Genomic DNA, 23935 nt, shown 5'->3' on the forward strand with positions numbered 1-23935 from the left:
AATGACAGTTACATGGAACTCATCCAAAAGGAAGCAATTTGGAAAGAAAAAGAAAAAAAAAAGCTTGACATGCTGCTTTAATGGTGACCCAGGCTCGTATCACTGTCACGCAGCTGCCATTGATGTGGATGAAGAGGTTCCCTCCTCCCTGGCATGAGTGTGAAGGCGATAACTCCTATCTGCTGTCCATTCTGCCCACAATCACCCTTGTAGTTCCTTCTCCAGCTCCCAGACAGCTTCCTGTCTGCCTCCTCTTTTGAGGATTGTCTTTCATTTCTTGAGTCATTAAGTTACACTCCTGAAGCATAGTTGATGCATTGTTAAAATATGTATTTTGGTGCTTGCTGAGGTAAGAGTGGGCTTCTGACTGAAAAACACATAGTATCTTTGATCATATTTATGAAGAATAACAATTAACCCATAAGATTGTTTTTGAGGGTAATACAGGCTTTACAAGGTATCTGAACAGCTATGGAACCCATTTTAAGATTAGCAGAAATGCTGTAGGAGTCCTCAAATATGAAATGTTAGGGTCTGGAAAAGGGAGCAGGGTTTTGGCACAGTGTATAAGCACAACCACATGCCAATCTCCAGGTGCCTCCTTCTGTCCCCACATCAGAGGTGATCTTCAAGTCTTTGAGTCGCTTGAATATTTTGAGGCTCGTCCTAATTATTTTGCTCTCATTCTCAAAACACTCAGTCCTGCTCAGTAAGATGAACATGGCAATTGCTAAATTAGAACCGTGTTTCACTAAATCCATGGAAAACATCATTTCCCATTGGGAAGTGAGCTGCTGGAGCAGCCGTGGAGAGCAAGTTCCCCAGGCAAGGGCACTGCAGCCGAGCTGGAGCTGGGCCCTGCAGGACCCTGTCAGTGCTGATGGGGCTGGGGGCAGGAGGTGGGGGTTGACCCACTTTTCAGCCTTTCAGCCATTTTTCCGTGCTGTCATCAACTTTGTGTTACATTTTGCTGCTCAGAATTTACCCAAGTCAAAATGAAAAAGCAATGGAGATCCGTTGGGGCATCTAAAGGAGGGGCAATGCCAGTGCTCCCTTGTGCTTCCCCTGGTTATCCTCGAGTCTTTCTGCCAATTCCAATCCTGAAGAAAGGCTGTGAAAAATTAGTGGAGGGACAAAGGAAGACTTCCCATGAGTCTGGTCAGATCCAGTGTGCTGATCCAGACAAGCAGTACCCGGGGCAGATGGGTCTCATTTCTCTTCATACCACAAAGACCAGCAGCTGAAGAAGTGGGGGCTTAAAGGACACATGTCTTTTTTCCCTCCTGTGTCATCTTTATTGAGAAATAAAGAGAAATCCAGAGTATTAATCTGAACCTCCCCTCTTCCCCACCACCCCAATGTGGCAGGACAGAATAAAACACTTTAAAGCACGCTCTCAATGAGGCTGTGCTGGTCAGACCAACTAAATTATCTTCTTATCCCTTCCCATTGCTGTTCTCTTCCTTTCCTTGGGAGACTGAGATGGGCCTATTGTCAAGTTAGTTCAGGCAAGACTATAAAGAAATTATTTAAGAAAATAGTTTGGAAAAAGTTAATTTGGGTCAAGGAGGGATTAAGTGAGGAAATTGTTTCTTTACATCCTCTGCTAAGAAGTAAGCAAGGGAAGAGATTGAAAATAAACCTTGTTGAGCCCATTTTTGGAGTTATTTTGTATGTGCCCTGTCCTTTTGGTAGCTGTCATTGCTTAAATCCATCTAACTTGATGAGGAAGGAAAGAGATTCAGCTTGAGAGTAAATTCAAAGTGAAAAGATTTGGCCAGTGACATGATGAAAGGGATAAGTGTAGGTAGAATGGGATTAAACAGAAGTATTCTTGGTATTGAACACATGGCTCAGAGGCCTTTGCTCTTGGCAGCCTTATTTGTGGCCAAATTTTATCCCTTTTGCATGAAAAAGGAAAGATAAAATTAATTTAAAAAATCAATGTGAAACTGAGTGAGATAGAAATTATTTGATAGAATTGATAGGCGTTTATGAAGCCTCACTGCAAAACATCAGGAGCAGCATCAGGGAGCAGCTGTGGCAGGAGGGACGCCTGGGTTTGGAGGGGCTGGTCGGAAGGAGCTGCCCTGGTGGCTGCAGCTCTGCCCAGGAGGGACCTGGCTGCACATTCCCCCTGACAGACAGCGCTGGGCTGCTGCACCCCTGCTCATCCTCCTGGCTTTGAAACCTCAGAGAAACAGAGTGGCCTGTGAGAGTGGAACTCCCTGGGCCTGCTGGAGTATTACCTTTGCTCCTGAGAGCTGCATGCACCTCAGGACAGTGGCTGGCACCACAGTGTGGCACAGGCACGCTCTGCTGGGCAAAGCCAGTTGTCCTCAGCACGCTGAGAGTGAGGGAGCAGCTCGAATTCTCTCGCCGGGGGAGTAAACACGAGGGGGAAATTAAGGCACAAGACCAAAACTGAGTAAGAAGTCAGTAGTAAAGCCAGAAACAGGGTCTGCTAACTCTGTGCAGTATTTGTTTTTTAGGGTACGCTGCCAGTATTAATAACAAAAGAATTGGCTCAGTTTCCACACTTGGGCTATGAAATATGCATGCCTGTGTTCCTGCAATCAGGGGAGCGCTGTCCTCCGAGGAGCAGCGCTGCAGGTTAGCACTCTGGCAGGGTCCCCGTGGCTGGCTGCTTCTCGGTGCCTGTCACCTTCTGTAGTCATCAAGTGGATAAAGAATTTTTGTCATGCTGCTTCATGAATGAAGCCTGTGCTCCTAAAGAGCATAAGAATTAGCTCTGAAGTGTGCATTAGCACAAAGCCGAGGATGTTGAAAATCATAAAAACTAAAATACACATGCACTCCATTTTCCCTTTCCCTTATCCTGACTCTGAGTGGGGATGGAGTCTGGGTTTAGTTTGTCACGGTTTTTTTTTCACCCCGGCTGCCGCTAAAATGCTTGGGACTCTGGAGAGCTACCAGCCCTTTGCTTTTAACATCATTCAAAAATCTTCCATTTAGAGACCATTCTGATATCTTGGTGGTTTTTTTTCTTCGTCGTCTTTTTTTAACTACTAAGGAAATTTGCATGAAAATGGAATCATTGTTTCTGAAGAGTTCCATCTGCTCCTGCTGCTTATTCTGGAGCTGAAGTCATAATCCTCCGTTTGTGAAATTTCCCATTGAAGAGATTTTTGGCTTGTTATAGTTTCAGCGCAAAATTTCAGAAAAGAGGACATAAAGATGCTTCACCTAGGAAAAAAAAATTAAAAAGAAAACGCCTGGAGATGACATCAGAACTGCCAGTATATCTGCAGTCAATACACTGTAATTCCATAGGGACTGAGGGAGTAGGAAATAGGACAGTACGTGAGGGGTGTGGGGCTTGGGGTGGGAAAATGCATTTCCTCACAGCATCGGAGCTTTGGCTGGGGGTAATGAAGGAATTGTAATCTTCTGGGTGGCTCAATAAATAGGATTCCTTTTGTTGGAAGTGAAAGGGCAGGCATGGTTCAGGGCAACAGGAATGCTCAGATGAGCCAGAAACGAGCCAAGTCCCTTTGAAAGAGCTTTGGCCAGAATGGCACTGCCAGGCTTCTCCCAAGGAGGATCCATGGGGTGGATGTTCACGTAGCCACTCTCACAGCCCTGTATCTACTTCCGAGGGTTATTCTGTGAACGAAACAGGATTTTTGTTGTTCTAATTCCTTCTTTTCCTGTGTTTACTGACACTTATGTGCAATGCCTGCGAGTGAAGGCTGGGCACATCCAGTGGAAGCGCTGGGACACGGAGGATGCCGTGGGCTGGGAGGTGCCGCTTGTGCCGCCCGGACCTCTGTCGCTATGCAGAAATGCTGCGGGAAACTGGGTCAGGGCGAGCGGCGCTGGCTGGGCGGGGATCGCGTGCGGTGCGGTGCGGGGCTCCCTCCGCTCCCGGAGACATTCCCGGAGAACTGTGACCTCCTTCTGCATCCTCTCTTAGGGGATTGTTCCCCGCACCACGCGCGGTGTTTGTGAAGAACATCGCATATGTATGAACCGGGCTGTGCCTAAAGTAGGTAGTACATCGGTCTGCCCGGGAAAGGAGATTCATCTGCGCATTTGGCATTTCCCTGTTCATTAGATGGAGGTGGGCACGTGTGCCCCTGCGTGCCGCGCTGTGCCCCGGAGCTGCCCCGTTAACCCTTCTCGGTGCCGGCAGCTCTCAGAAGAGCTCTCCTCCATCACTGCGGGCTGCTGTGTCTCCTGCCCTTGTGATGGCTATCCCGGTGCATTCCTCCTTCTCCCGAGCACTGCCACGTGCACACAGCTCTGGAACTCCAGCAGGAGCTGGGAAGAATCATGGAGCAGCTCGGGTTGGAACCGATGACCCTTAGCGGTCATCGGGCTGCAGTGCTGTGGGCAGGGCTGGCACTCACCAGACAGGCACACGAGTCCCGGCCCACCGAGCCCGCTCCCCAGCCAGACCCCACCAGGCTGCCCCTGCACATCCCTCCCTGGCTTGTTTTCACTTCTCCCTGCCTCCTGGCTGCTGAACTCTCCTCCTTTGTAAAATCTCTGAATGTACTAACCCTTCATAGGAATTGACTCCTGGAGATGTCAGTCCACAGCTCTGTCTGCAGCTCAAGCACAGCCATTAGCAGCTATTGAACTTTATACACAAATCAGAAGTATAATTTACCTCTTTAGGGACAAAGGAGGGCTGATACCAACACACCAGCTTTGAGTGCAGCCCTGCTCTGTGAGCTCCACAGGAAATACACTTAGCTAAACACAGCTGTAATTATGTGCAGCTTCCAACCTCTGTTTTCTTGCTGTTCTGTACCACAGTACTGCTCAAGTACCAGGGATTTAGGAAAGCCTGGCTATCTACACCTCATCCCAATCAGTCTTGCTCCCTTGTTGCCAGCTGCTTTATCTCCTGTCTTCTCTCTTATCTGTCCCTGGCCTTCAGAGCCTTTTAAAGAGGTAATTTTGCTGGTCAGGTAAAGCCAGGTCTCTTGTGGGGCGAGGCACTGCTCAGCTGCTCCATGAGTCCAGACTGGGCCGGGAGGGCCCCTCCTGCTCTGCCTAAAGGTCAGCTTTTCATCCAGGGACTCCCATGGAATCCACAGTCCTGCCATCAAACCCCTCTGTGCTGGTCTCTGCCACGGTGCCTTCCAGAACAGAGAATCTCTGGAGCTGGGGGAAGGCTCTGGGGAGGGCACCAAGCTCCTGGCTTGGGGCACAGACCCTGATATCCCAAAAATTCATTAGCTGGACACAGATTGAGATAGTAGATATTGGCAGAGGATAATAGGCTGTATTCTGTTGGATATTGAATGCTTTCAGAGGAGAAGCTGGTGCTTCAAGGATAAATAAATATTGGCAAATTTATATCTACATACTATTCTGAGAAATGTAACATCTTCAAGGGGAAAAGCCTATGCTAAAGTTTGTTATCACATTTCATACCTTCAATTTTGAGGAAGGGTCTCTTTCACTTATCTGGCAACTGCAGAAAAACTGGCATTTTTCAGATTTGTCAGATCATTTTGCCTTTGTTTTGTGCTGCAGGTGAGGCTGTGTCACAGGCTGGTCTGGGGCTTAGCTGTTTGGCCTCCAGAGCTGCCCACAGAACTGTGTGTGAGCTGCAGTAGCATGTACATAGCATAGCTTCCAAACATAGCTGTTTGTGTTACTGCGGCATTCTACTCCTTTGGTTTTTCTTTTTAAATTAATTTCATGCTTTATTTCTGTGTGCAGAAACACAGAGACTCACATGTATGACCCGAGCACCAATTCTGCACAGCTACAGCAAAGTTCCAAATGAGACTAGAAATTACATGTAGCTCTGTGATTTAATTTTCTCTGACATATTGAGTCTATGTTTTAGCCTACAGAACTCCACAGCTGTGCCCTAATTCTCTTTTCCTTGTGATCTCAACATCGCTGCCTTTTAAGGCATTGCTATTCTTGGATCTCAGCAGGACACCGTGTTAGACTGTCACCCTGCTCGCTGTACTGCCAGTGCAGAAAGCAGCTTCTCCCTGGACTTGCAGGGAATATGTGCAAGCAAACTTTGGAGCAATTGAGTGGGTGGATGAGACTAGATCAGAGTGCTTTATTTCCTGCATGGTAGCATGTATTGAGGTGAGGGTGTTCAGGTTCCTCTGTCACTGGTGTCTCAGGGCATAAGGAAAATGTTCATGTTTTGTTGCAAATAACAAGCAATAATGTAATTAGTCTTTGGGAAGACTCACACAGGAAAAGCTGGATGTCTTTTCCTTTAAAGAAGAGGGTCGCTGCCCTGTGGGTGTTTATGTTCTGTTTGGTTAAGTGACATTCATATCTCTAGAACTCATGAGTCTAATTCCTGATTTAACCAAATACTGAGTGTGTCTAACCCTGGTGTGGCCCTTGTCTAACATCTTACATTTGCTCCTGCAGACGTAGTGCAAGTGCAACTTGCTAAATCTGGTGTAGGAGCTCTCGCAGTGTGATTCGGGCTGTTCTCTCAGATGTGTGTCTCTCATGGTGAGATCTCTGGGGCTGAGCATCCAGGGTGTCTCCTGTGAGTAGCAGGGGCTGTTTTCAGGAGTATGTGTGCTGCAAAGTCATCACAACACAGCACAAAGAGCCCCACAGTTTTGCTGATAAGATGCCTGGTGGTGAGCACTGGGAGTTTTCTATTTGCCTTGTTTCCAAGATGGATGATAAAAACCCTAATGCAGATTTTAATTTTTAACTCCTAAAAAAACGCGTGGGATTATCTTGGGTGAGCAGCTCAAACGTATCATGCCATTGGAATGTCAAAAATTTAATGCAGAAATCCAGGCGCTGTTGTCGGGCAGATCATTTTAATTTCAAATCTGAATCTTACATGTTTCCTCTCAAACCCTCTCACATTTCTTGCAGCACCTCTCTGTTGCAGAGGATCCCTCAGGCTAAACCCTCTGTGCTGCACTGGATTTATGGCAGCCAGCAAGGCTGCAGAGAGCAGGGCAGCTGTCTGTCTGTCTGTCCTGCACACACAGACGTGCTGTGAGTGGGGCTCGGCTGCACTGCTCCTGGGCCCCGAGAGGGAGCAGGAGAATCAGTTTGGTTTGGCCAAGCTGCCATTTCCCCTCCCAAAGCCAGGAAGAGCAGCCGTGCCGGGCTCTGGAGCTCCAGCCTGTCTCTGGAGCTGCAGTGGGAGCTGTGGCCAGGCTGGTTCCTGCAGAGAGCAGCTCAGGACAGGCTTAATGAGGGGAAATCAACCCCCCTAATTCGGGCCCGCGTCCCCAGGCAGTCAGGGGAGAGGTGGATTCCTCCAGCAGGCAATTCAGAGGCGTCTGTGAAGGACTAATCACGGTCCTAGCACGGGGCTGCTCCGAGCACGAGGTTCCTGCACAAGGAATTAGGGCCCCGACTTGTGCTGGCAGCTGCTCTGGAGGAGATGCTGCTCTGTGCACTGGACAGAGGAGCTTGGAGCCTCTTCACACACAAGACATGAAATTTGGGAATCCCTATGGCCTTGGCTCCTTGCTGTCTGTTGCTGTTGGTGCCCTAAATCCTCACTGTTTCAGCAGCTCCTGTGGGCATGATCTGCTCCTGCTGTTGGATGTCCTGTGGAAAACCATCACTGAAAAACCTTTCCATCACTGTGCTCCAGCACAGCATCGTCTCACACTCCTGCTTTCCCAGCAGACTGCTCTGGTCCCTTCTGTGCAGCCACGGGTCCCTTCTCTGTTTAGATGCCTTAATGAGGCCAAGGTTTGTGGTCAGGGCTGCTGACAGGAAAGGGGAAAATAAAAATGAGCATAGGGAAGTGTTGTGGGAAGAGCTTTCCACAGCATTTGTGGGATTTAATGTCCTGGGGACACAGTCAGAAGGATTCAAAGGAATAAAGTCTCTATGACAAATCATAGAATTGTTGCATTGCATTTAATGTATTTTAATTGACTCTGGTTTTGTCCCCCGTCGGTTTTATAGTGCTGTCATCTGGAAGACAAAGTGTAGAGCTGTGCTTTCCCAGCAGAGCTGTGCCTGTGTCTGCACTGGTTGGATCTAGAAGGCCAGACTTGGTGTGAGCTGGATAATTACCCTGTAAATGAACCAGAGCAAATGTAGGTTTGAGGAATCTCTTGAAATGTGAGTAAAATATTGACTAGGTACCAATTAAGTGAGCACGAGGCTGGATCATGTGGAAAATAGCATGTAAAGATGTAGTTGGACTGTATAGTGAGACATACATACGTCGGGATCAACTTGATATCCAAAAAATTAGTTCCACCACGTGGAAAAGTTCTTGACTCCAAAGCAGACACTTGGCACAGAGCAGACCCTCCTCTGCTTCAGCTGGGGAAGTAGCTGGTAATTAGAGGCTCATCTTGTATGAAACACCACAAAAGAAAATGAGGGCACAGTTTTTGAATGGGCTTGATGAAAACAGAGGGATATTGGGATTAGAGACTCATGATTTCTTCTCTGGGTTTGAAGAAGAGTGTGATTTGTCGTGTGTTGCACTGCTGGTGCACCCTGCCTGATCCTCTTCCCGTCTGCTCAATTTGTCTGGAGGTTGTTTGGGTTCTCTTGTACAGGATGACCACTTTTCTCAGTTTCTCCTGCTCTCCCCCCCATTTGTGAAATCAAGGGAAGTTCCTCAGTACATAGAAAGCCCTGTTTATCTTTGAGCAGCTTCCTTATGTAGAACAGTTTTAGGACTATAGAAATTTCATCCTGAAAATGTGCTGCAGTCCTGGGGGCTCGTGTTGTGAGCAGCCAGTTGTAGCTGTTACCACTATGCCGTGGCTTTCCTCCTCAAGTACACGATCGTATTACCACAGATTTAAATATTTGATTTACAAAATGTCGCTGCCTGATACTCCAGCACTATCATGTAAGACACATCACAATAGATACTGAGAGTAAAGATTGTTTTAAATGGCTTTAATACAGGCAGAGGTCAGAAAAGGCAAGATAACAGCAGAAGAGGCTATGTCAAAAAGTAATTAGAGCAGGACAAATGGATTGTGCAGGCATGTCGAAGGCTGTTATTTCTGTAGGCAGTGAGTAGGAAAGGTGTTAATGTAATGTGACAGATCTGGAGCAAAAATGAGGGTGCAGGGAAAACAAATAGGAGCTGACCAATGGAATGGTTTAAATTATGAGGTTTGCTTTAACATAATTTGATTACACATGAAAGAAATGTTTAGTGTAGTTTCTTTGAAAACCTAATTGTCTTAAATACTGCATGTTCAATTCAGTCTTAACACCCAAAGCAGCAGCCCCTGTGCTGGGGCAGCCTCGCTCCCTGTCAGGAATAGGCATGGGAATACTTTGCCCTGTGTGGCTTCACAAATGAGAGGAGGATGGAAGATTTTTTTTCCCCCAATGTTTGTCTAATAAAATTGGCTCTTTGCAGTCACATACATCTTAATTTGGAACCTCGTGCTAACTGGGGTGGGTGGTATCTGGGCCTGGGAGCTGCTGGTGCAGGTGATGCATAAATTATCCAGTTTATCAGAAGGAAAGCATGAGGATCAGGTTTAGCAGGAGGAAGACAGGGAAGTAACATATGTTTTTTTCAGGATTCAGCTCTTGCCCTGCTCAGAATTGGAACCAATATTAGTAGGAGGGGGGAGCAGTGCAGAAATGCCCCAGATTTCCAGGCTGCTCCAAAGCACTGCACAGGATACAAAGAACTTCCCCAGCACCATTCTGCTCTGCAGTGTTGAGCTGAAGTCACACAGCCTGCTGGACACAGGTTTGACCTTGCAGGCAGGACAACCTGTGTAGCTCATGGGGGCATTCTCCTCAGATTTACAACAGCAGAAACTTAAAATGATGAAAGCATTTTTCTAGAGGAGCCACAAGGATTTTTTGAATATGGGGATTTCTCCTGTGCTGTTGTCCTGTGCTGTTGTCCTCAATTGCCCTGGCCTTTCTAATAAATATACTTTCCATAGATTTTGACATTTCACAATTTGATTTAAGCTTGAATTCATCTTAATAAGTAAACGTTGTTTAGATGGTTGTAGATGGTAAATCACTCAGTCTCCAAGCTGAGGTGTTGGCAGGAGGTTCTTACAGAAGCTGGGAGTTCAGGTGATGAGGGTTTTTTCAGTGAATATGCTGTTTTCTGCACGGATGTATTCTTGGCTGGTTACATGGGTACAAAGAGGAAGTCTGAGGGTTCCTCAGATAGTTCCTCCATAATTTTGTTCCTGTTTTTGTTAATTTTGGAAGGACATTTCAGGTCAGCTTTTCCTTTTCTTGTAAAAGAGGAAAATAGGATTGCAAACTTCAACAAGTCAAATTGAATACTTAAAGATGATTGGGAGCGGAAAGGGACATTCTAAATATCTGCTCCTACTGACAGCACAGCTAATTGCAGGAAGACTGAACCCGAAGCGCCGTCCAGCCGGTGAGCGGGGCCCTCCAGTGCGGCCCCGGGAGGGGAGGGGAGGGTGCAGCGGGCTGCTCGGGGCGAGGGAACGAAAACTGCGGCTGAAACCGGGCCCGCATCGGTGCCGTGCTCGGGGCGGCCTGGGCAGAGCCGGGGGATACTCCGGGGGTGTCCCGGGAGGGGCCCGGCCCCGCTCCGGGTCTGCGCCAGGGCCCCTGTGTGTGCCCGCTCCCGGTGTCCCGTTCCCGGTGTCCCGTTCCCGGTGTGTCCAGCCCCGCTCCCGGTGTCCCGTTCCCGGTGTGTCCAGCCCCGTTCGTGGTGTCCCGTTCCCGGTGTGTCCAGCCCCGCTCCCGGTGTCCCGTTCCCGGTGTGCTGTCCCCGTTCCCGGTGTCCCGTTCCCGGTGTGTCCAGCCCCGCTCCCGGTGTGCCGTTCTCTGAGTGCTGTCCCCTTTCCCGGTGTCCCGTTCCCAGTGTGCCGTGTCGCTCGCCGTGTCCCCGGTCGGGTGCTGCCCTCTCCCGTCCAGCGGCGGCCGCACGGAGCCGCGGGCACCCCGCACGGGGCCGGGCCCGTGTCCCCGAGCCACCGGAGCCCTGGAGCGCAGCGCGGTCACACAGGCTGTAGAGCCGTGGGCGCGGACCCGCCGCTGTTTCCCGACACGGTCCAGGCGCTGCTCCGTGCCTGCCCAGCCCGGCTGCTCGGCATCCCGCGGGTCTCTCTGTGCTGTCACCGTGTGCCACCTCCCCGTCCCTCTGCCGAGTCTCACCGCTGCGTAAGGGGCATGGAGCAGCCAGGATGTTCCCAAACAGGACTTTACCCAACACCAAAGAAACTGCCAAGCTGCTGCAGTTCCAACAACATGTTGGCTGCACTTGTAATTCTGAAGGTTTTTCTTCATTATTTTGCCATCTGACCTGAAATTTGAGGAAATGTCCTCACTGTTTGTTTGTTTGTTTGTTTTTCCCTGGGCATACAAAAAGTTGCTGCTCACCAACAAACTGGAATTTGTAAATACTGTTCAGAACTATAGTAACTACAGTTATAATAACAAACTTGTTCTGTTGTTGCTATTATTAAAAACACCAGCAACTGCAGCAGGCTGGTTTATCTGTGTGGTTGCAGTTTGTGTAAGTCTGGCATAAAGTCATCTTTTGTCTTTTCAGCTGATCACTTTAATGCACAGAATTTTCCCACCTCTTCAAATCTGGGAGATACTCTCTGCCTTGTAGCCTACAGGCCTCTGCTCTGTCCCTGCACCCTGCTGAACATCATCTTCTGCCTGGGTTTGGATGAAGAGCTTGGGCTCATTGTGTCCACGCTGGCTGCTGGGTGCACTGGGACCCACCAGGACAAAGCCCCCCTGCTGCATCACCGTGGGCTCTCAATATCGACCCCTGGCAGAAACAGCTGCCCACAGGAGGAGGTGCAACGCTCACACCTTGCCCCAGGCCCGCTGCTGCTCCAGCCATGCAGTGCTCGGGGCTCTGTGAGGCTCTCCTGGTGCCAGGACCCAGCCCAAGGACCTCCCCGTGCTTTCCAGGGTGCTCTGAGGCTGTGTGACCTGATTTGGTTACTGGGAGCTACAGGAGATGCACTCTTAGAATGGATGGAGCTATCCCAGAGGAAGGGAATGGAGCTCGATTGCCTCCTCATAGAAATGTAAAGCTTCTCCCTTTGCAATTCCCCTTTCTTGTACTTTCCCAGTAAGGCAGTAAAACCATATACTTCCCATGCCTACAATCCCATTTGTTTTCCCTTTTTCCTCTGAAGGCGACCTCTCTGAGGAGCCCTTAACCTCCCCCCTGCCTTTTCCTCTGTCACACAGAGCTGCTCTCTGCTGTGTGTCACCCACCAAGAGAGGTGCAATGAAAGGCTTCTTGTAACCACTCAATTGTCTGGGATGGCAAATTCGGTAGCCAGGCAAATAAAAATATAAATAAACAGATAAAACCAGAAATTGATAGAAGGATTCAATTTACACAACGACCTATCAAACTAGTAAGAAGGAGAAAATAGTTTAGTTTTATGTGCACTAAGTGACCACCTTCACTAGAATTATTAACACCACACTCCTGGTGTGTTTAACACCAGGGAGGAGAGGAATTACCTGATGTGTTGTTAAACCATTTTCAAGAGCAGCTCAGACATCAGGTGGATGTTTATTATCATTCCTTGCAGTTTCTTCCATAGCTCCTCTAAGCAATTTAATTAATTTTTAAATTTTTTTCTCTGAAATAGTTGCATACATAATGAGTGGAATAGATCTTTTGGGGAAAGCACACGCTGTGTTTACCTCCAACCAGCTCCCTCACTGCAGTGCCTGAAAGCAGTAACATCCACAGTACCGAGGCTGTTGAGATGTGCTAATCTGAATTTTTATCATTTTTTCAGCCACATTTGCAAACCAGGCTGTTCTGGCTGAGGGCGCTGGGTCTCGTTCCCCAGGTTCCTGCCGACCCGTGTAGGCTCAGGCCCTGCAGAGGTGCTGCCGGCAGCACCATTGTGGATAATGTGAAAACTGAGCCAGGATCGGGTATTTCCTTAGGATCTGTTCGTTGCTTGAAATCAAATCTCCTTCGGTGTTGTCGTTTGGTCCGTGGCCGGCTCAGTGGTGTGGGGGCAGCCCTGGGTTTGTCGCCTTCAGCGCCGAGATGTGCTGGGTTTTGTTGTCACAGCCCGGACTTTGTTCCTGCCACAAAGGGGCTGATGGCTCAAACTGCGGGGACACAACAGAGCCCCGATTGTCATGAAAATGGGCAGAGCCCCGCTGCTGCACGGGGAATTATGAAACTGTGGCCGTGGGTGGGAGAGCAAGAGCTCAACGAAGGGCTGCCCCTGTCCTGGGGCCACACAGCTCTGCCAACCCTGCTCTGCCCAGATTCGGGGTTTTCATCAAAGTTTTTGGGGTTGGCTGTGGCAAGTGGTGGTACTGGCAAAGAGTGTCCTGGGAGAGCTGTGCTGGCCTGGCACTGTTCAATCCATTCTGATGGCTCATATGCCACTTCGTCTCCATATTTCTGAAAAAAGTCACATCTTCTGAGAATTCCTTCTCTTTGGAATGGTGATCTCATGGCACGTCACCAGGGAGCAGGGGGAGAGGGGCAGGACCTCCTCTTGCTTCCTGTGCCTGTCCCTTATGGCTTTAACATCAGGACAATAAACCCCTTGCAGGCAGCAGTGCCACTTGCCCACTTTTTGGCAATGCTTTTGGCTTTTACTGTTGTGAACTGGTGTCATTGTAAATTCTTAGATGTTGGTTACAGTAGCATCAGGCTTTTCTGTCTGGTGTGGGAATTGGCTGATAGAAGCTAAAATAAGAACCAGCTACTTAATTTTCCTTTTGCCCAGACTTACTGCATGGCTGTTTGGGTCAGACAACAGAACTCATTTTTCCTGTCTCTTTGCCCATTCCCAGCTGGCCTGTGATTTTACAGAATAGTTTTGGATCTTTGCAATTCTTTTCTGCCTTAAGGATTTCGCTTGATAAACTGCCATGTGCATTTAATGTGAGTTTTGAATAATTTGGAAGATTTGGGTTGTTTGACAATTATAATTTTTCCCAGCCAGGTTTGGTCTATAATTGCAGTTTCAGAATTGGGGAGGTGTGGGAGTGGGTTTGTTTGGCGGCTTTTTTGGTGTGTCTGTGTTTTGGGTCCGAACAGCAGTTGTGGGTGCAACTTTGTGTTATCTGGAGATTTTCTTCATTTCAGCCTGCTGTGTCCACACCACGCTGCAGCTTTACAAAATAAGCACTCTGCATTCTGGTCACACTCCTCCGAGGGGTGCTGGGAGCTGGCTCAGGGCTCGAAGGGGATGAAGAATGTGGAGCTCTGGGAGCAGCACAATTGCAAACAGCTGTGTCAATAGTGCAGCCAGGGCTGCCTTACCTTGGCCATGCGCTGCCAGGGCGGTGCCAGCTCCTCAGCCAGCCTGGGTTTGGTGGCTGTGGACAAGGGGACATCAGTCCCACGAGGGTCTCACTGACACAGAATTGCACAGATTTACCTCATCAGCAAAGCTTGGAGAGTTTGCTCCTGCAAATGCACCTGCTGCGCAGAAATGCTGGGTTAAAAACGGGATTATGAGTAGAGAGAATCATGGAAGGGTTGGAGTTGGGGTTGGGTTGGTGGCCAGATCCCCTGCCCAAGCAGGGTCAGCTGGAGCAGGGGGCCCAGGCTGCCAGGAGGACACAACTGAGCTCTGCCCTGCATGCTCACGAGGTTATTTGCATTGCTGGATGTCACCAGAAAGCAATAAAATTTCAGGCTTGGGATGGAGTGAAATATGACCTCTTTTGTTGCCTCTGAGCCTTGTTTATTCTAAGCCAGGCATTTCTCAGAGCGCAGTTGGGTGCTGCAGTCCTCAGGATGAGGAACAGAAGCAAACTGTGGCTTTTGAGCAGAGCCAGTTTTAAACCATCCAGACATCTGGATGACAGGTTGGATTGGGCATCAGCAGAAATGCTCTTGGACCTTCTCTTAAACACTGTGGTGTGGTAAGCATTGGTTTGGGCTGCTCAAACACAGCTGAGTAACAGGACAGTTTATTGGGCACTAAGGACACATGAGCTGCTCTGTAGCCCAGGCTGAGTTCATCCCAGAGGGAGAATGAAGGGGCAGAAGAGCTTCATGAGAATATTTTCTGGTGCAGACACATGAGGCTGTGTCTGATGAAGAGCTCATCATGACCAGTGCTGCCAGTGGTACCTTTTTGGAGATGGGCAGCTAAGTCAGTGATGGATTTAAACTCCAGTGTCTCACTTATGCAGACTTGTGCAGACCTCACCTTGAACAGGTCCAAGCATGGAGCAGCCACAGCTGCTCTGAGCAACTTTTATCTTCATGTTGGGGATCCCTGGCTTTTGTTGATGTGTGTGTCACTGGTATCTGTTTCATACTCAGTGAACAGCTCTCAGCTTCCCTGCCAAGCTGCTGGAAGGACCGTGCCAAGTGGTGGCCAGTAGGGATGGCTGGTGGCCAATGGCCAGTGCTTGGTGGTCATGGCCAGGATCTGATACCTCCTGGCAACTGCCCAGGCCATGCCTCACGGCGGTGGCAGCAGTCTGTCTGTCAGTCTGTCAGTCGTTCGCTTGGTCGGTCAGTCTGTTGCTCAGTCGGTCAGTCTGTCAGTTGGTCGGTTGGTCTGTCAGTCAGTCTGTCGGTCGGACGATCGGTCTGTCAGCCGGTCGCTCAGTCCGTCTGTCGGTCGGTCTCAGCCGGTCGCTCAGTCGCTCTGTCTGTCGGTCGGTCGGTCGGTCAGTCGCTCAGTCGCTCTGCCGGGCGGGCGGGGGCCCGGCCCCCCCGCGGGCCGGTGCGGCGGGGGCGGCGCTGACATCACGTCGTTAGCATAGGGCCGCCCGCGGCGGCGGCGATGGCCGAGCCGGGCTGCCCGCCCGCCGCCGCCATGAGGCGGCCCTAGGAGCCGGCCGGGGATGAAGCGGGACTCGACCTGCATGGAAGGTGAGCGGGGCCGGGCCTTTGTCCGGGCGGTGCCGCCGGAGGCTGCGCGGGCCCGGGGCCGCTGCCCCCGCCGCTACCGGCCCGGGGCCGCCCCGTCCCGGCGCCCGCGGGGTGCGGCGTGCGGGGCTCGGACCGCCCGGGACCGCGGGGACAAGGAGCCGTGAGGGTTTTCCTCTCTTCCTGCCTTTTCCCGGCTCCCGGGGCGCGGGGCCGGGCAGCGTAGCCCTGGGCAGCGAGCAGGATTATGCAATTAAAAAAAAAAAAAAAGGGGCATTAGTTTGTTTTGTGGCCTAATTTGTTTATATTTTAAACTTCCTAATCCCTCCGACCATCTGGAGGAGCTTTTTTTAGTATCGTTAATTATGGATAGTACCGGGGTCACGGAGGCGCTCGGTAGCGCCCGTCCGCCCTCCCGGGACCGGCGCTGCCCCCCCCGGTATTTGCAGCCTTTTTTCCCCTCTGTGACTGAAGACAGCGGTAAAGTTCACCTTCAGAGTAAGGACGAAATATTTCAGAAGAGAGCATGGCGTGTTTGGTAACACACGTTGGAGAAGTCGCTGTTTCTGTTGTGCCCAGGCCCTGCTCCCGCAGCCCGGACTGCTGGGGGTGGGGTTAGTTTCAGATTTTCTTAATTCAGCATCCTTCTCAGTGGTTGCACCTCTAGACAGCTTCAGTAGGGCCAAGAGAATAGGTTTTAGGGCAGCTAAGTCAGGGCTTCATCCGACCGCTTTGTAATGTACCAATTAAATAACCCAACCGGTGTAACCCAGCGGTTAATTCGGAGCGTGCGGCCGCGCCGGGGCCAGGGCAGGGGCCGCGCGCGGAGCTTTATTTTGCTAAAATTGGATCAGCGAAGTTGATCACTTGTGAGAGCGACTGAACCCGGGGTCGGCCTGTGAGCGTGGGCAGCGCGACCGAGACCCTCGTGCGTGTCCCCAGCTGCGGTCCCGGCCATCGGGCACATTTTGGTGTGAGGGCTTTTGTTCCAAACTCTTTGTGCAACAACTGGCCGGGGTGAAGGATCCGTCCTCTCCCCGTCCCGCACAATGGAGCGGGGCGGGGGTCCCGCAGCGCCCCGTGTCCCTCGGCAGCCCCCGCCCGCCGGGACGTGCGGTCCGTGGGGCGCGGGGCTGGGGTCGGGGCTCCCCTGCCCGGGAGAAGTTGCATTTCACAGATGAGTTTTTGATATGCAAATGGAGATGCGTCCCAGGCAAGGGAAGGGTGATGGGTTTCATCAGCTGCACGCTCGTGATTTATACCGAGCCGAAAAGGAGCAGCTGATGATTGCTGGGTGTTATAATGGGGGTTTTCCTTTGATTGAACTCTGCTTGGGCAGAAACGAAATCAGGGTGGAATAAGACTGTGAGTTTGGGATTTCATTACTGGAAAGGGAGACCAGAGATGCACTGGCCATTCCTCTAGTACAGCATTTCGCCTCTTTTCTTTCCAGTACTCACTTGCTGCTTTTTAAAATGGGACTGTGAGTAGAACATCTTTTTACAGTACAAGGAATAAGGTTGCAGGCTTCCTCTTTCTTTCCCCTCTATTTTTTTTTTTTTTTACAGGAGGGTTGTCCATTTAAATTAACCTTTCTCCCAGCTGGGCACACAAATGTTTTTGTTTTAGTTCACAGAGGGTTAATTCTATTCAGCTCTCACCGCGGCCGGCCTGATCCGGGGCAGCACAATCTGCTCTTTGAGCCGGGCTGGCCAGGCAGGACGCGGTGCCTTCGCCCGCCTCCAGCGTGGGGTGGGACCCCCATCTGCGGGGTCGGTGGGGAGCAGGAGAGGGACGCCCCGGCCCTTTGTGCGCCCGGCCGCGGGCTCTGCCGTCCCGAGCAGGGGCCAACGCGCAGAAAATTTAATCCCTGTGTTCATCGATTATAAGTTAAAAAAAAAAAAAAAAAAAGGCCCCTGGAGCAAAGGCGCCTGGTTTGGGGGTGGGCTTGTTTGGACAATGCAGCGCCCCGCACTGAGGGGGGAGTTCCTCCAGTTCTGGGGCTTGAATTTCACAGGATGGTTTTCCTGAAACTAAAAATTGACAACGAAAAACATCGTTAGGAAAAGTAAAGGGGAAAAGAAACCCCAACACGTTTGTTTCTGTTCGAGGCATCACCAGAGGCGAGAGGAGAGTGAGATGCGGTTGGGATTTAAGTAACACATGTGTGAGATCTCCCCCTCCCCAAACAGCTGGTATTTAGCAGCTTGAGATTTAAACCCAGCTAAAGGGTGCTGCAGGGGGCTGCGAGAGGGTCAGTTAATCAAGAAGCAAATAACTGGCACACAGCTGAAAAGAGGTTAAATGTATTTATGAATTGCAGTGCTGAGTGTTGCCTGTAATTTTTTTTTCAGCCATAAAAGATTTCCTTAGCTGTAAATTCACGTTCTGTTGTATAAATGGGAAGTTTTGCCTGTGGCAGCTTTTCTTGTTCTCCCTCTTGCTTTCTAGCCAGGCCAAATCCCAGCACTGTCTGTTCTGGGGTTTGGGTGAGGGGTTGTGCCTTCACTTTTGGCCTTACTTTTGGAAATTAAGTCTTTGTTTCTCTTCCATCGTAAAGCCCCACTGTGGAGAATCCTCCAGGCCGGCTGCACCAGCACGCCACCAGGTTTCCAAGGTAAATCTCACAGCGAGCTGTGGTTGCTGTAGAGTTTTCAGTCGGGTCTCCAGAGCTGGGGCTGAGCCCCTGGCAGCCTAGGGACCTGCAGCCAGCTCCTGGTCCCTCTGGGAACGCGGCAGTGCCACTCCCCACTCCCAGCACAGGGCTGGCACAGGTGGGAGCAGTGACAGGGCTGTGCTGGGTGTGTGTCCCCGTGCTTTGATTCATTTGCTGTGTGGTTTAGAATCTCATCCATGTGCTGTAGTGCTTTCTGTTTGGGTCTTTGCTATGTGTTTCAGCAGGATTGTAAGATATTTCCTTTTGGAAACTCACAGGAATTTTGTTAAAAAAAAATCAAGACTGCTCATTTTGCTGAAGGCAGAAGGCAGTTTCTTGAAAAATTTAATGTATTGCTTTTAAAATTTAATGTATTGTCTTATAAAACACACATAAGGAGAGCTTTTTTCCTCTTTTTTACTCAGTCTTCTGTGATTCTTGTGTAACATCATCATATTCTTGGAGAATTTACATTGTATGTGGTATGAAACCTACCATGACCTCTGAAAACAATACATCCTTTAATGTGGCTTCGGGGAGGGGCTAGTGAGGGAGTAGCCATAAAAATCTTCAGGGTTCAAGATGAGGTTGAGATTTTTGTGAGTGCTTTTGTCGTAGCAGCAACTGTTTGATTTAGTGGCCCCTGCTACAATGGGTTGGGAGAACAAAGCCGGAATATCCCGTGTATGAGTTTGTTAAATGTAAGACCCGTCAGGAAAATTGGGGAGGGGGTAGAGGGAAGCTTCCTCAGCTCTCTCTCTCTGAAATAAAACAGGTATTTGGAAAAATTTCTTACCAATTGCTTTGTGTCCTAATCTGTGTTGTCTTGTGTAGCGTTTGAAACCAGAGCAATCAGTGAGATGAGAAGTGACAGGGACAGGGAGGAGGGCGGGCTTATTCACTTAAAAATTGCTGTTCTTCTTATGTGTTTTGATATTCTAGTGAAATTTCAAGGTTAAGGGAGTTCAGAGCACCCTCAGTGCGAAACTGCTTTAGATTTGCTGGTGCTTTACCATTTCTGTGAAGTTTCCTGTGGTTCTGCCCCATCTCTCCCATCCTTCACCCACACCAGGCGCTGCATTACGTGGGGTGAAAACTGGCAAAGGTCAGGAGCAGCAAACCCGTGGGTACACGGCAGCAGTGTGGGCCTGGCCATGGTCCCTGCAGGATTTTTTAGAAGATCTAAATCTCTAAGACTCTCTGTAGGCCGTCATTTTTCCTCTCCCATTTTGTTTGTGGGGAGCACGGCCACCTCTGTGGTTCCTGGGGTCTGTCTTTGTTCCCGGTGTGTGCCGCTGCTGTCTCCAGGTCTAACCTGCAAACCCAGGAGCAGCTTCTGCCGGAGGTGAGTGCAGTTCCTGTGGCCAGGGGCCATTCACACCATCTCCCCCTTCTGCTGGGGAGATGGAGATGGCGAGGGAAGGGCTCCGATTCCTCCTCGCTTCAATCATCCGGGCTTCCCACACTGCCTGGGTGACGGCCCTGTTCTTCCCACAACAAAACAAGCTGTGCCTGGAAATGGGCCCTCAATGACATGGTCAGCCTGCCGGGCTGAGGAGGGAGCCCTGGGGCTGGAGCAGCCCGTGTCCTGCCTTTGGCCATGGGTGGGAGCCGCTGCCATTCCCGGTGCTGCCCCCCGAGTCCGGGCACTGCTGCTGAGCCCCGGATTTATGGCACTGCTCTGCGAGCAGGGGGAGGGCTGGGAGTTAAGCTGAGCCTGAGCTAAACCCTGCAGATAGAGGACTCCTCTGTCCTGGCTAATCCCCGGCCCCCTCCCCGCGTTTATCAGATTGCTGAAGGTGGAGATTATGCACTTGGTGGCTACAAAGTCATGTTTAGCTGTCTCCCTTCAGAGATGCTCAGATAGCCCCACTCCTGGTTGTACCCACATTCCTTTGGGTGCAGCACACACCTGAGGTGGTCTGTCATGTGAAACTGAGAATGTTTTGGTGCAAATCAGGAATGTTTCTTCACTTAAAGTTTGTATTTCCTTTGTTCATCCCTTTATTTTAATGTTTTAGAACAGTGAAATTTGAATAACAGTGCAAATGTGCATGCTGTGCATAGCAAACCTTTTGGAGATTAACACAGATCGGTTCTGGTTTCTACTGGGTTTAAGCTCTAGAGAAAGCTGCTTGTGAGTAGGAGCAGCTGGTTCAGATTTTTACTTGGCTTGTGTAACTGAAAACTGGTTTAATTTCTGCTCCCAAAACATTTGGCTCATTCATTTCTCTTGCATTCACATGTGCTGCAGCAGTAAGAAGCTACACCCTGGTTTGTCAGCTTGCTTGGGCTTTATTGAGGCTGGAGAAGACTTCACTGTGACTCTTACCTCCTGCTGCTCCAAAAATCCGTCCTGTGGATAAACACCTTTGTCTCAGAAAACTCCCTGGTCAGATCTAAATGAGGAAAATCGGCTTGGTGTTGTGCTGGAGCGAGTTTGACCCAGCTCATCTCCACAAGCCAGTGCTGCCCAGAGGCTGGGGAAGGTCTGTGTGCAGGCAGGAGCAGTGGGTGTGGGCAGCACCCCAGGCATGGAGTGGGTTTGTGAGTGCCCAGTGCCAGCTCCCAGTGTGGGTGGTGGGCACGGGGAGATGCTGTGCCCTGCTCTGTGCCCTGCTCTGTCTGCAGGCAGCCACAGAGCCCCTGCCACCTCCTGGGTCCTGCTGGGCCATGGGTGTTTCTGTCCCTGTGGGCAATGGCACTGTCCTGCCTTCAGGCCAAGGAGCACCAGAGCCAGCCTGGTTTAACCAGCATCTCTAGGAAGGGTGTGATGGAGTGAGAAGCAGCAGAGTGTGGTTCCTTTCTCTTCTCGGTGCCTGGCTCAGCCAGGGTGATCTGGTCATCTGGGTAATGTTTGACATCTGGGAAAGCAGCCCCATGGAGGCTACTGGGATACTGCAGATCTGTGTGTCCCTGAATGTATTTGAATGGCTCCCACCTTTGCAGTGCAGATCTGTTTGCAACTGTAGGGATTTTAGTGGGTTAAAACATGAGGTGGGGGCTGGGGCAGCTTGGCCTGGAGTGCAAGGGGTTAAACTGTTGAGCTGTGGAACATCTGCTACAGGAAGAGCTGCTGGTGCAACTTGCTGGCTTTATTTGAAGCATAGCTGACTTGGTTGAAGTGAGGTTCAGGCCTGCCTGTGCAGTAGGAGGTGATGGGATTCTGGGGGCACTACCTGGGTCTCTTCACCATTATTTTCTTCTTCCTTTCCGTTTGACATCCCTGTCTGGACTGAGCCCGAGCATCATCTCTGCTCTCTCCCTCAGGCAGTGTTACTGAATTTAATGTGACAGCTCCTGTTGTGGAGAGCCCCGAAATTTACATTTTTAGTCATCCAAAGGCTTTTCAAGGATTTGGAAAAGGACCAGTGAAATCACATCACTGTGGCTCAGCTGTAGGATGGTTTCTGTAACGATGTACTCTCAGGTTCTGGGCGGTGGCTCACGAGGGCAGTGAGGCTTTTGAAGGCAGAGGTGCCCCTGGAGTCTGAGATGTGGCAGGATTTCACAGTCACTGCTGTCTGCCAGGTTTCTGTGTTTGCACACCCTGCTCTGTGCAGTTGAGGTGGGACGTTTCAGAAGCCGTTTTTCCCCACTGGAGTTTCTGTTCCTCTCTGCTAAGAGCAGCAGGAAGGTCGATGGAGAGCCCCAAGGGCCCTGCCTGGTGGTGGGGAAGGGAAGGATGGAGCTGCCCCTGCGGGATGGATCCTGTGGCCGCCCCTCAGTCAGAGCCACCCGACACAAGCCAGGCCAGGCTCTCTCAAAGCTCCCTCTTGCCTTGCAGATGAGCGGGTGGATCAGCGAACCTGCCTGATCTGCGGGGACAGGGCCACGGGGCTGCACTATGGCATCATCTCCTGCGAGGGCTGCAAGGGCTTCTTCAAGAGGAGCATCTGCAACAAGCGCGTGTACCGCTGCAGCCGCGACAAGAACTGCGTCATGTCCCGCAAGCAGCGCAACCGCTGCCAGTACTGCCGGCTGCTCAAGTGCCTGCAGATGGGCATGAACCGCAAAGGTAACGCCAGGGGCTGCCAGGGGGAGCGGGGACACTGCCACTGAGGGGGCTGCCAGGGGGAGCGGGGACACTGCCACTGAGGGGGCTGCCACAGGGAGTGGGGACACTGCCACTGAGGGGGCTGCCATGGGGAGTGGGGACACTGCCACTGAGGGGGCTGCCAGGGGGAGTGGGGACACTGCCATGTGGGGACTGCCAGGGGGAGCGGGGACACTGCCATGAGGGGGCTGCCATGGGGAGTGGGGACACTGCCATGTGGGGACTGCCAGGGGGAGTGGGGACACTGCCATGAGGGGGCTGCCACGGGGAGTGGGGACACTGCCATGTGGGGACTGCCAGGGGGAGTGGGGACACTGCCACTGTGGGGGCTGCCACAGGGAGTGGGGACACTGCCACTGAGGGGGCTGCCAGGGGGAGTGGGGACACTGCCATGTGGCGACTGCCATGGGGAGTGGGGACACTGCCACTGTGGGGGCTGCCATGGGGAGTGGGGACACTGCCACTGAGGGGGCTGCACAGCCACGGGGAATGGGGACACTGCCACTGTGGGGACTGCCAGGGGGAGTGGGGACACTGCCATGTGGGGACTGTCATGGGGAGTGGGGACACTGCCACTGTGGGGGCTGCCGGGGGGAGTGGGGACACTGCCACTGTGGGGACTGTCAGGGACTGCCGTGGGGAGTGGGGACACTGCCACTGTGGGGACTGTCAGGGACTGCCGTGGGGAGTGGGGACACTGCCACCGTGGGGACTGCCATGGCCACGGGGAGTGGGGACACTGCCACCATGGGGACTGCACGGCCACAGGGAGGGCACAGAGTGGGGACACTGCCACCGTGGGGACTGCACGGCCATGGAGAACAGGGACACTGCCACCGTGGGGACTGGACAGCCACAGGGAGGGCACAGAGTGGGGACGTTGCCACCGTGGGGTCCACCCTTCCCTTGGCTGCCATCTTGTACTGCAATTCTGCCTCCCAAACTCCCTGCAAAAAAACCCCCAAAACTTCAGCAAAATCCTGCATGGATTAAAAATTATGCACAGATCCTAAGTTCTGATCTACTTCATTCCTATGTAGAGGAACAATCTGTGTTAACTGAAAGCGTGTTTAAATATTTTGAGAATATTTGTATTTATGCTGAGCAAAGTAGTCTCTATTTCCATGCTTCAATCTACTAACAAGAAAAAAATTAAAGCACTTAAACAGGCTTTTAGAATCCAAGAGGTCTTACCTGTTTGCTGTCACGGGTGCTTAGACCAGCAGCTGCTGCCCACGGTGAGGTGTGAGGGTTTTCCCTGACCGCCTGCTCTGGTTGGAACAGCTGTGGTCTGGGTGAGGGACAGCCCCCTAGGTGAGGGACAGCCCCCCCTGGTCCCCACGTGGGCACAGGTGATGGAATGCTGTGGTACCACCTTCAGGATGCACAGTCTGAAGTAACTCAGAAATTAGTACTAAAGAAGGGGCTGTGGTTGATTTCAGTG

At 51.1% G+C, this 23935-nt stretch overlaps 1 protein-coding gene across 5 annotated transcripts in view; it reads left to right on the top strand.

Moving 5' to 3' along the window:
- Positions 1-23935, top strand: part of NR6A1 (nuclear receptor subfamily 6 group A member 1) — a 72357-nt gene that overhangs the window by 31220 nt on the left and 17202 nt on the right. For 4 of the 5 annotated variants that reach the window (XM_050980809.1, XM_030231280.2, XM_050980810.1 and 1 more), the window contains one exon: positions 22222-22452. In XM_050980809.1, the coding sequence (XP_050836766.1) occupies positions 22222-22452 (231 nt within the window). Of the gene's footprint in view, positions 1-15690; positions 15782-22221; positions 22453-23935 lie in introns of those variants that run through there. The other variant, XM_050980811.1, reaches the window with a different exon arrangement.

This window comes from Serinus canaria, chromosome 17, assembly GCF_022539315.1.
Source record: "Serinus canaria isolate serCan28SL12 chromosome 17, serCan2020, whole genome shotgun sequence".
NCBI classification, from domain to species: domain Eukaryota; kingdom Metazoa; phylum Chordata; class Aves; order Passeriformes; family Fringillidae; genus Serinus; species Serinus canaria.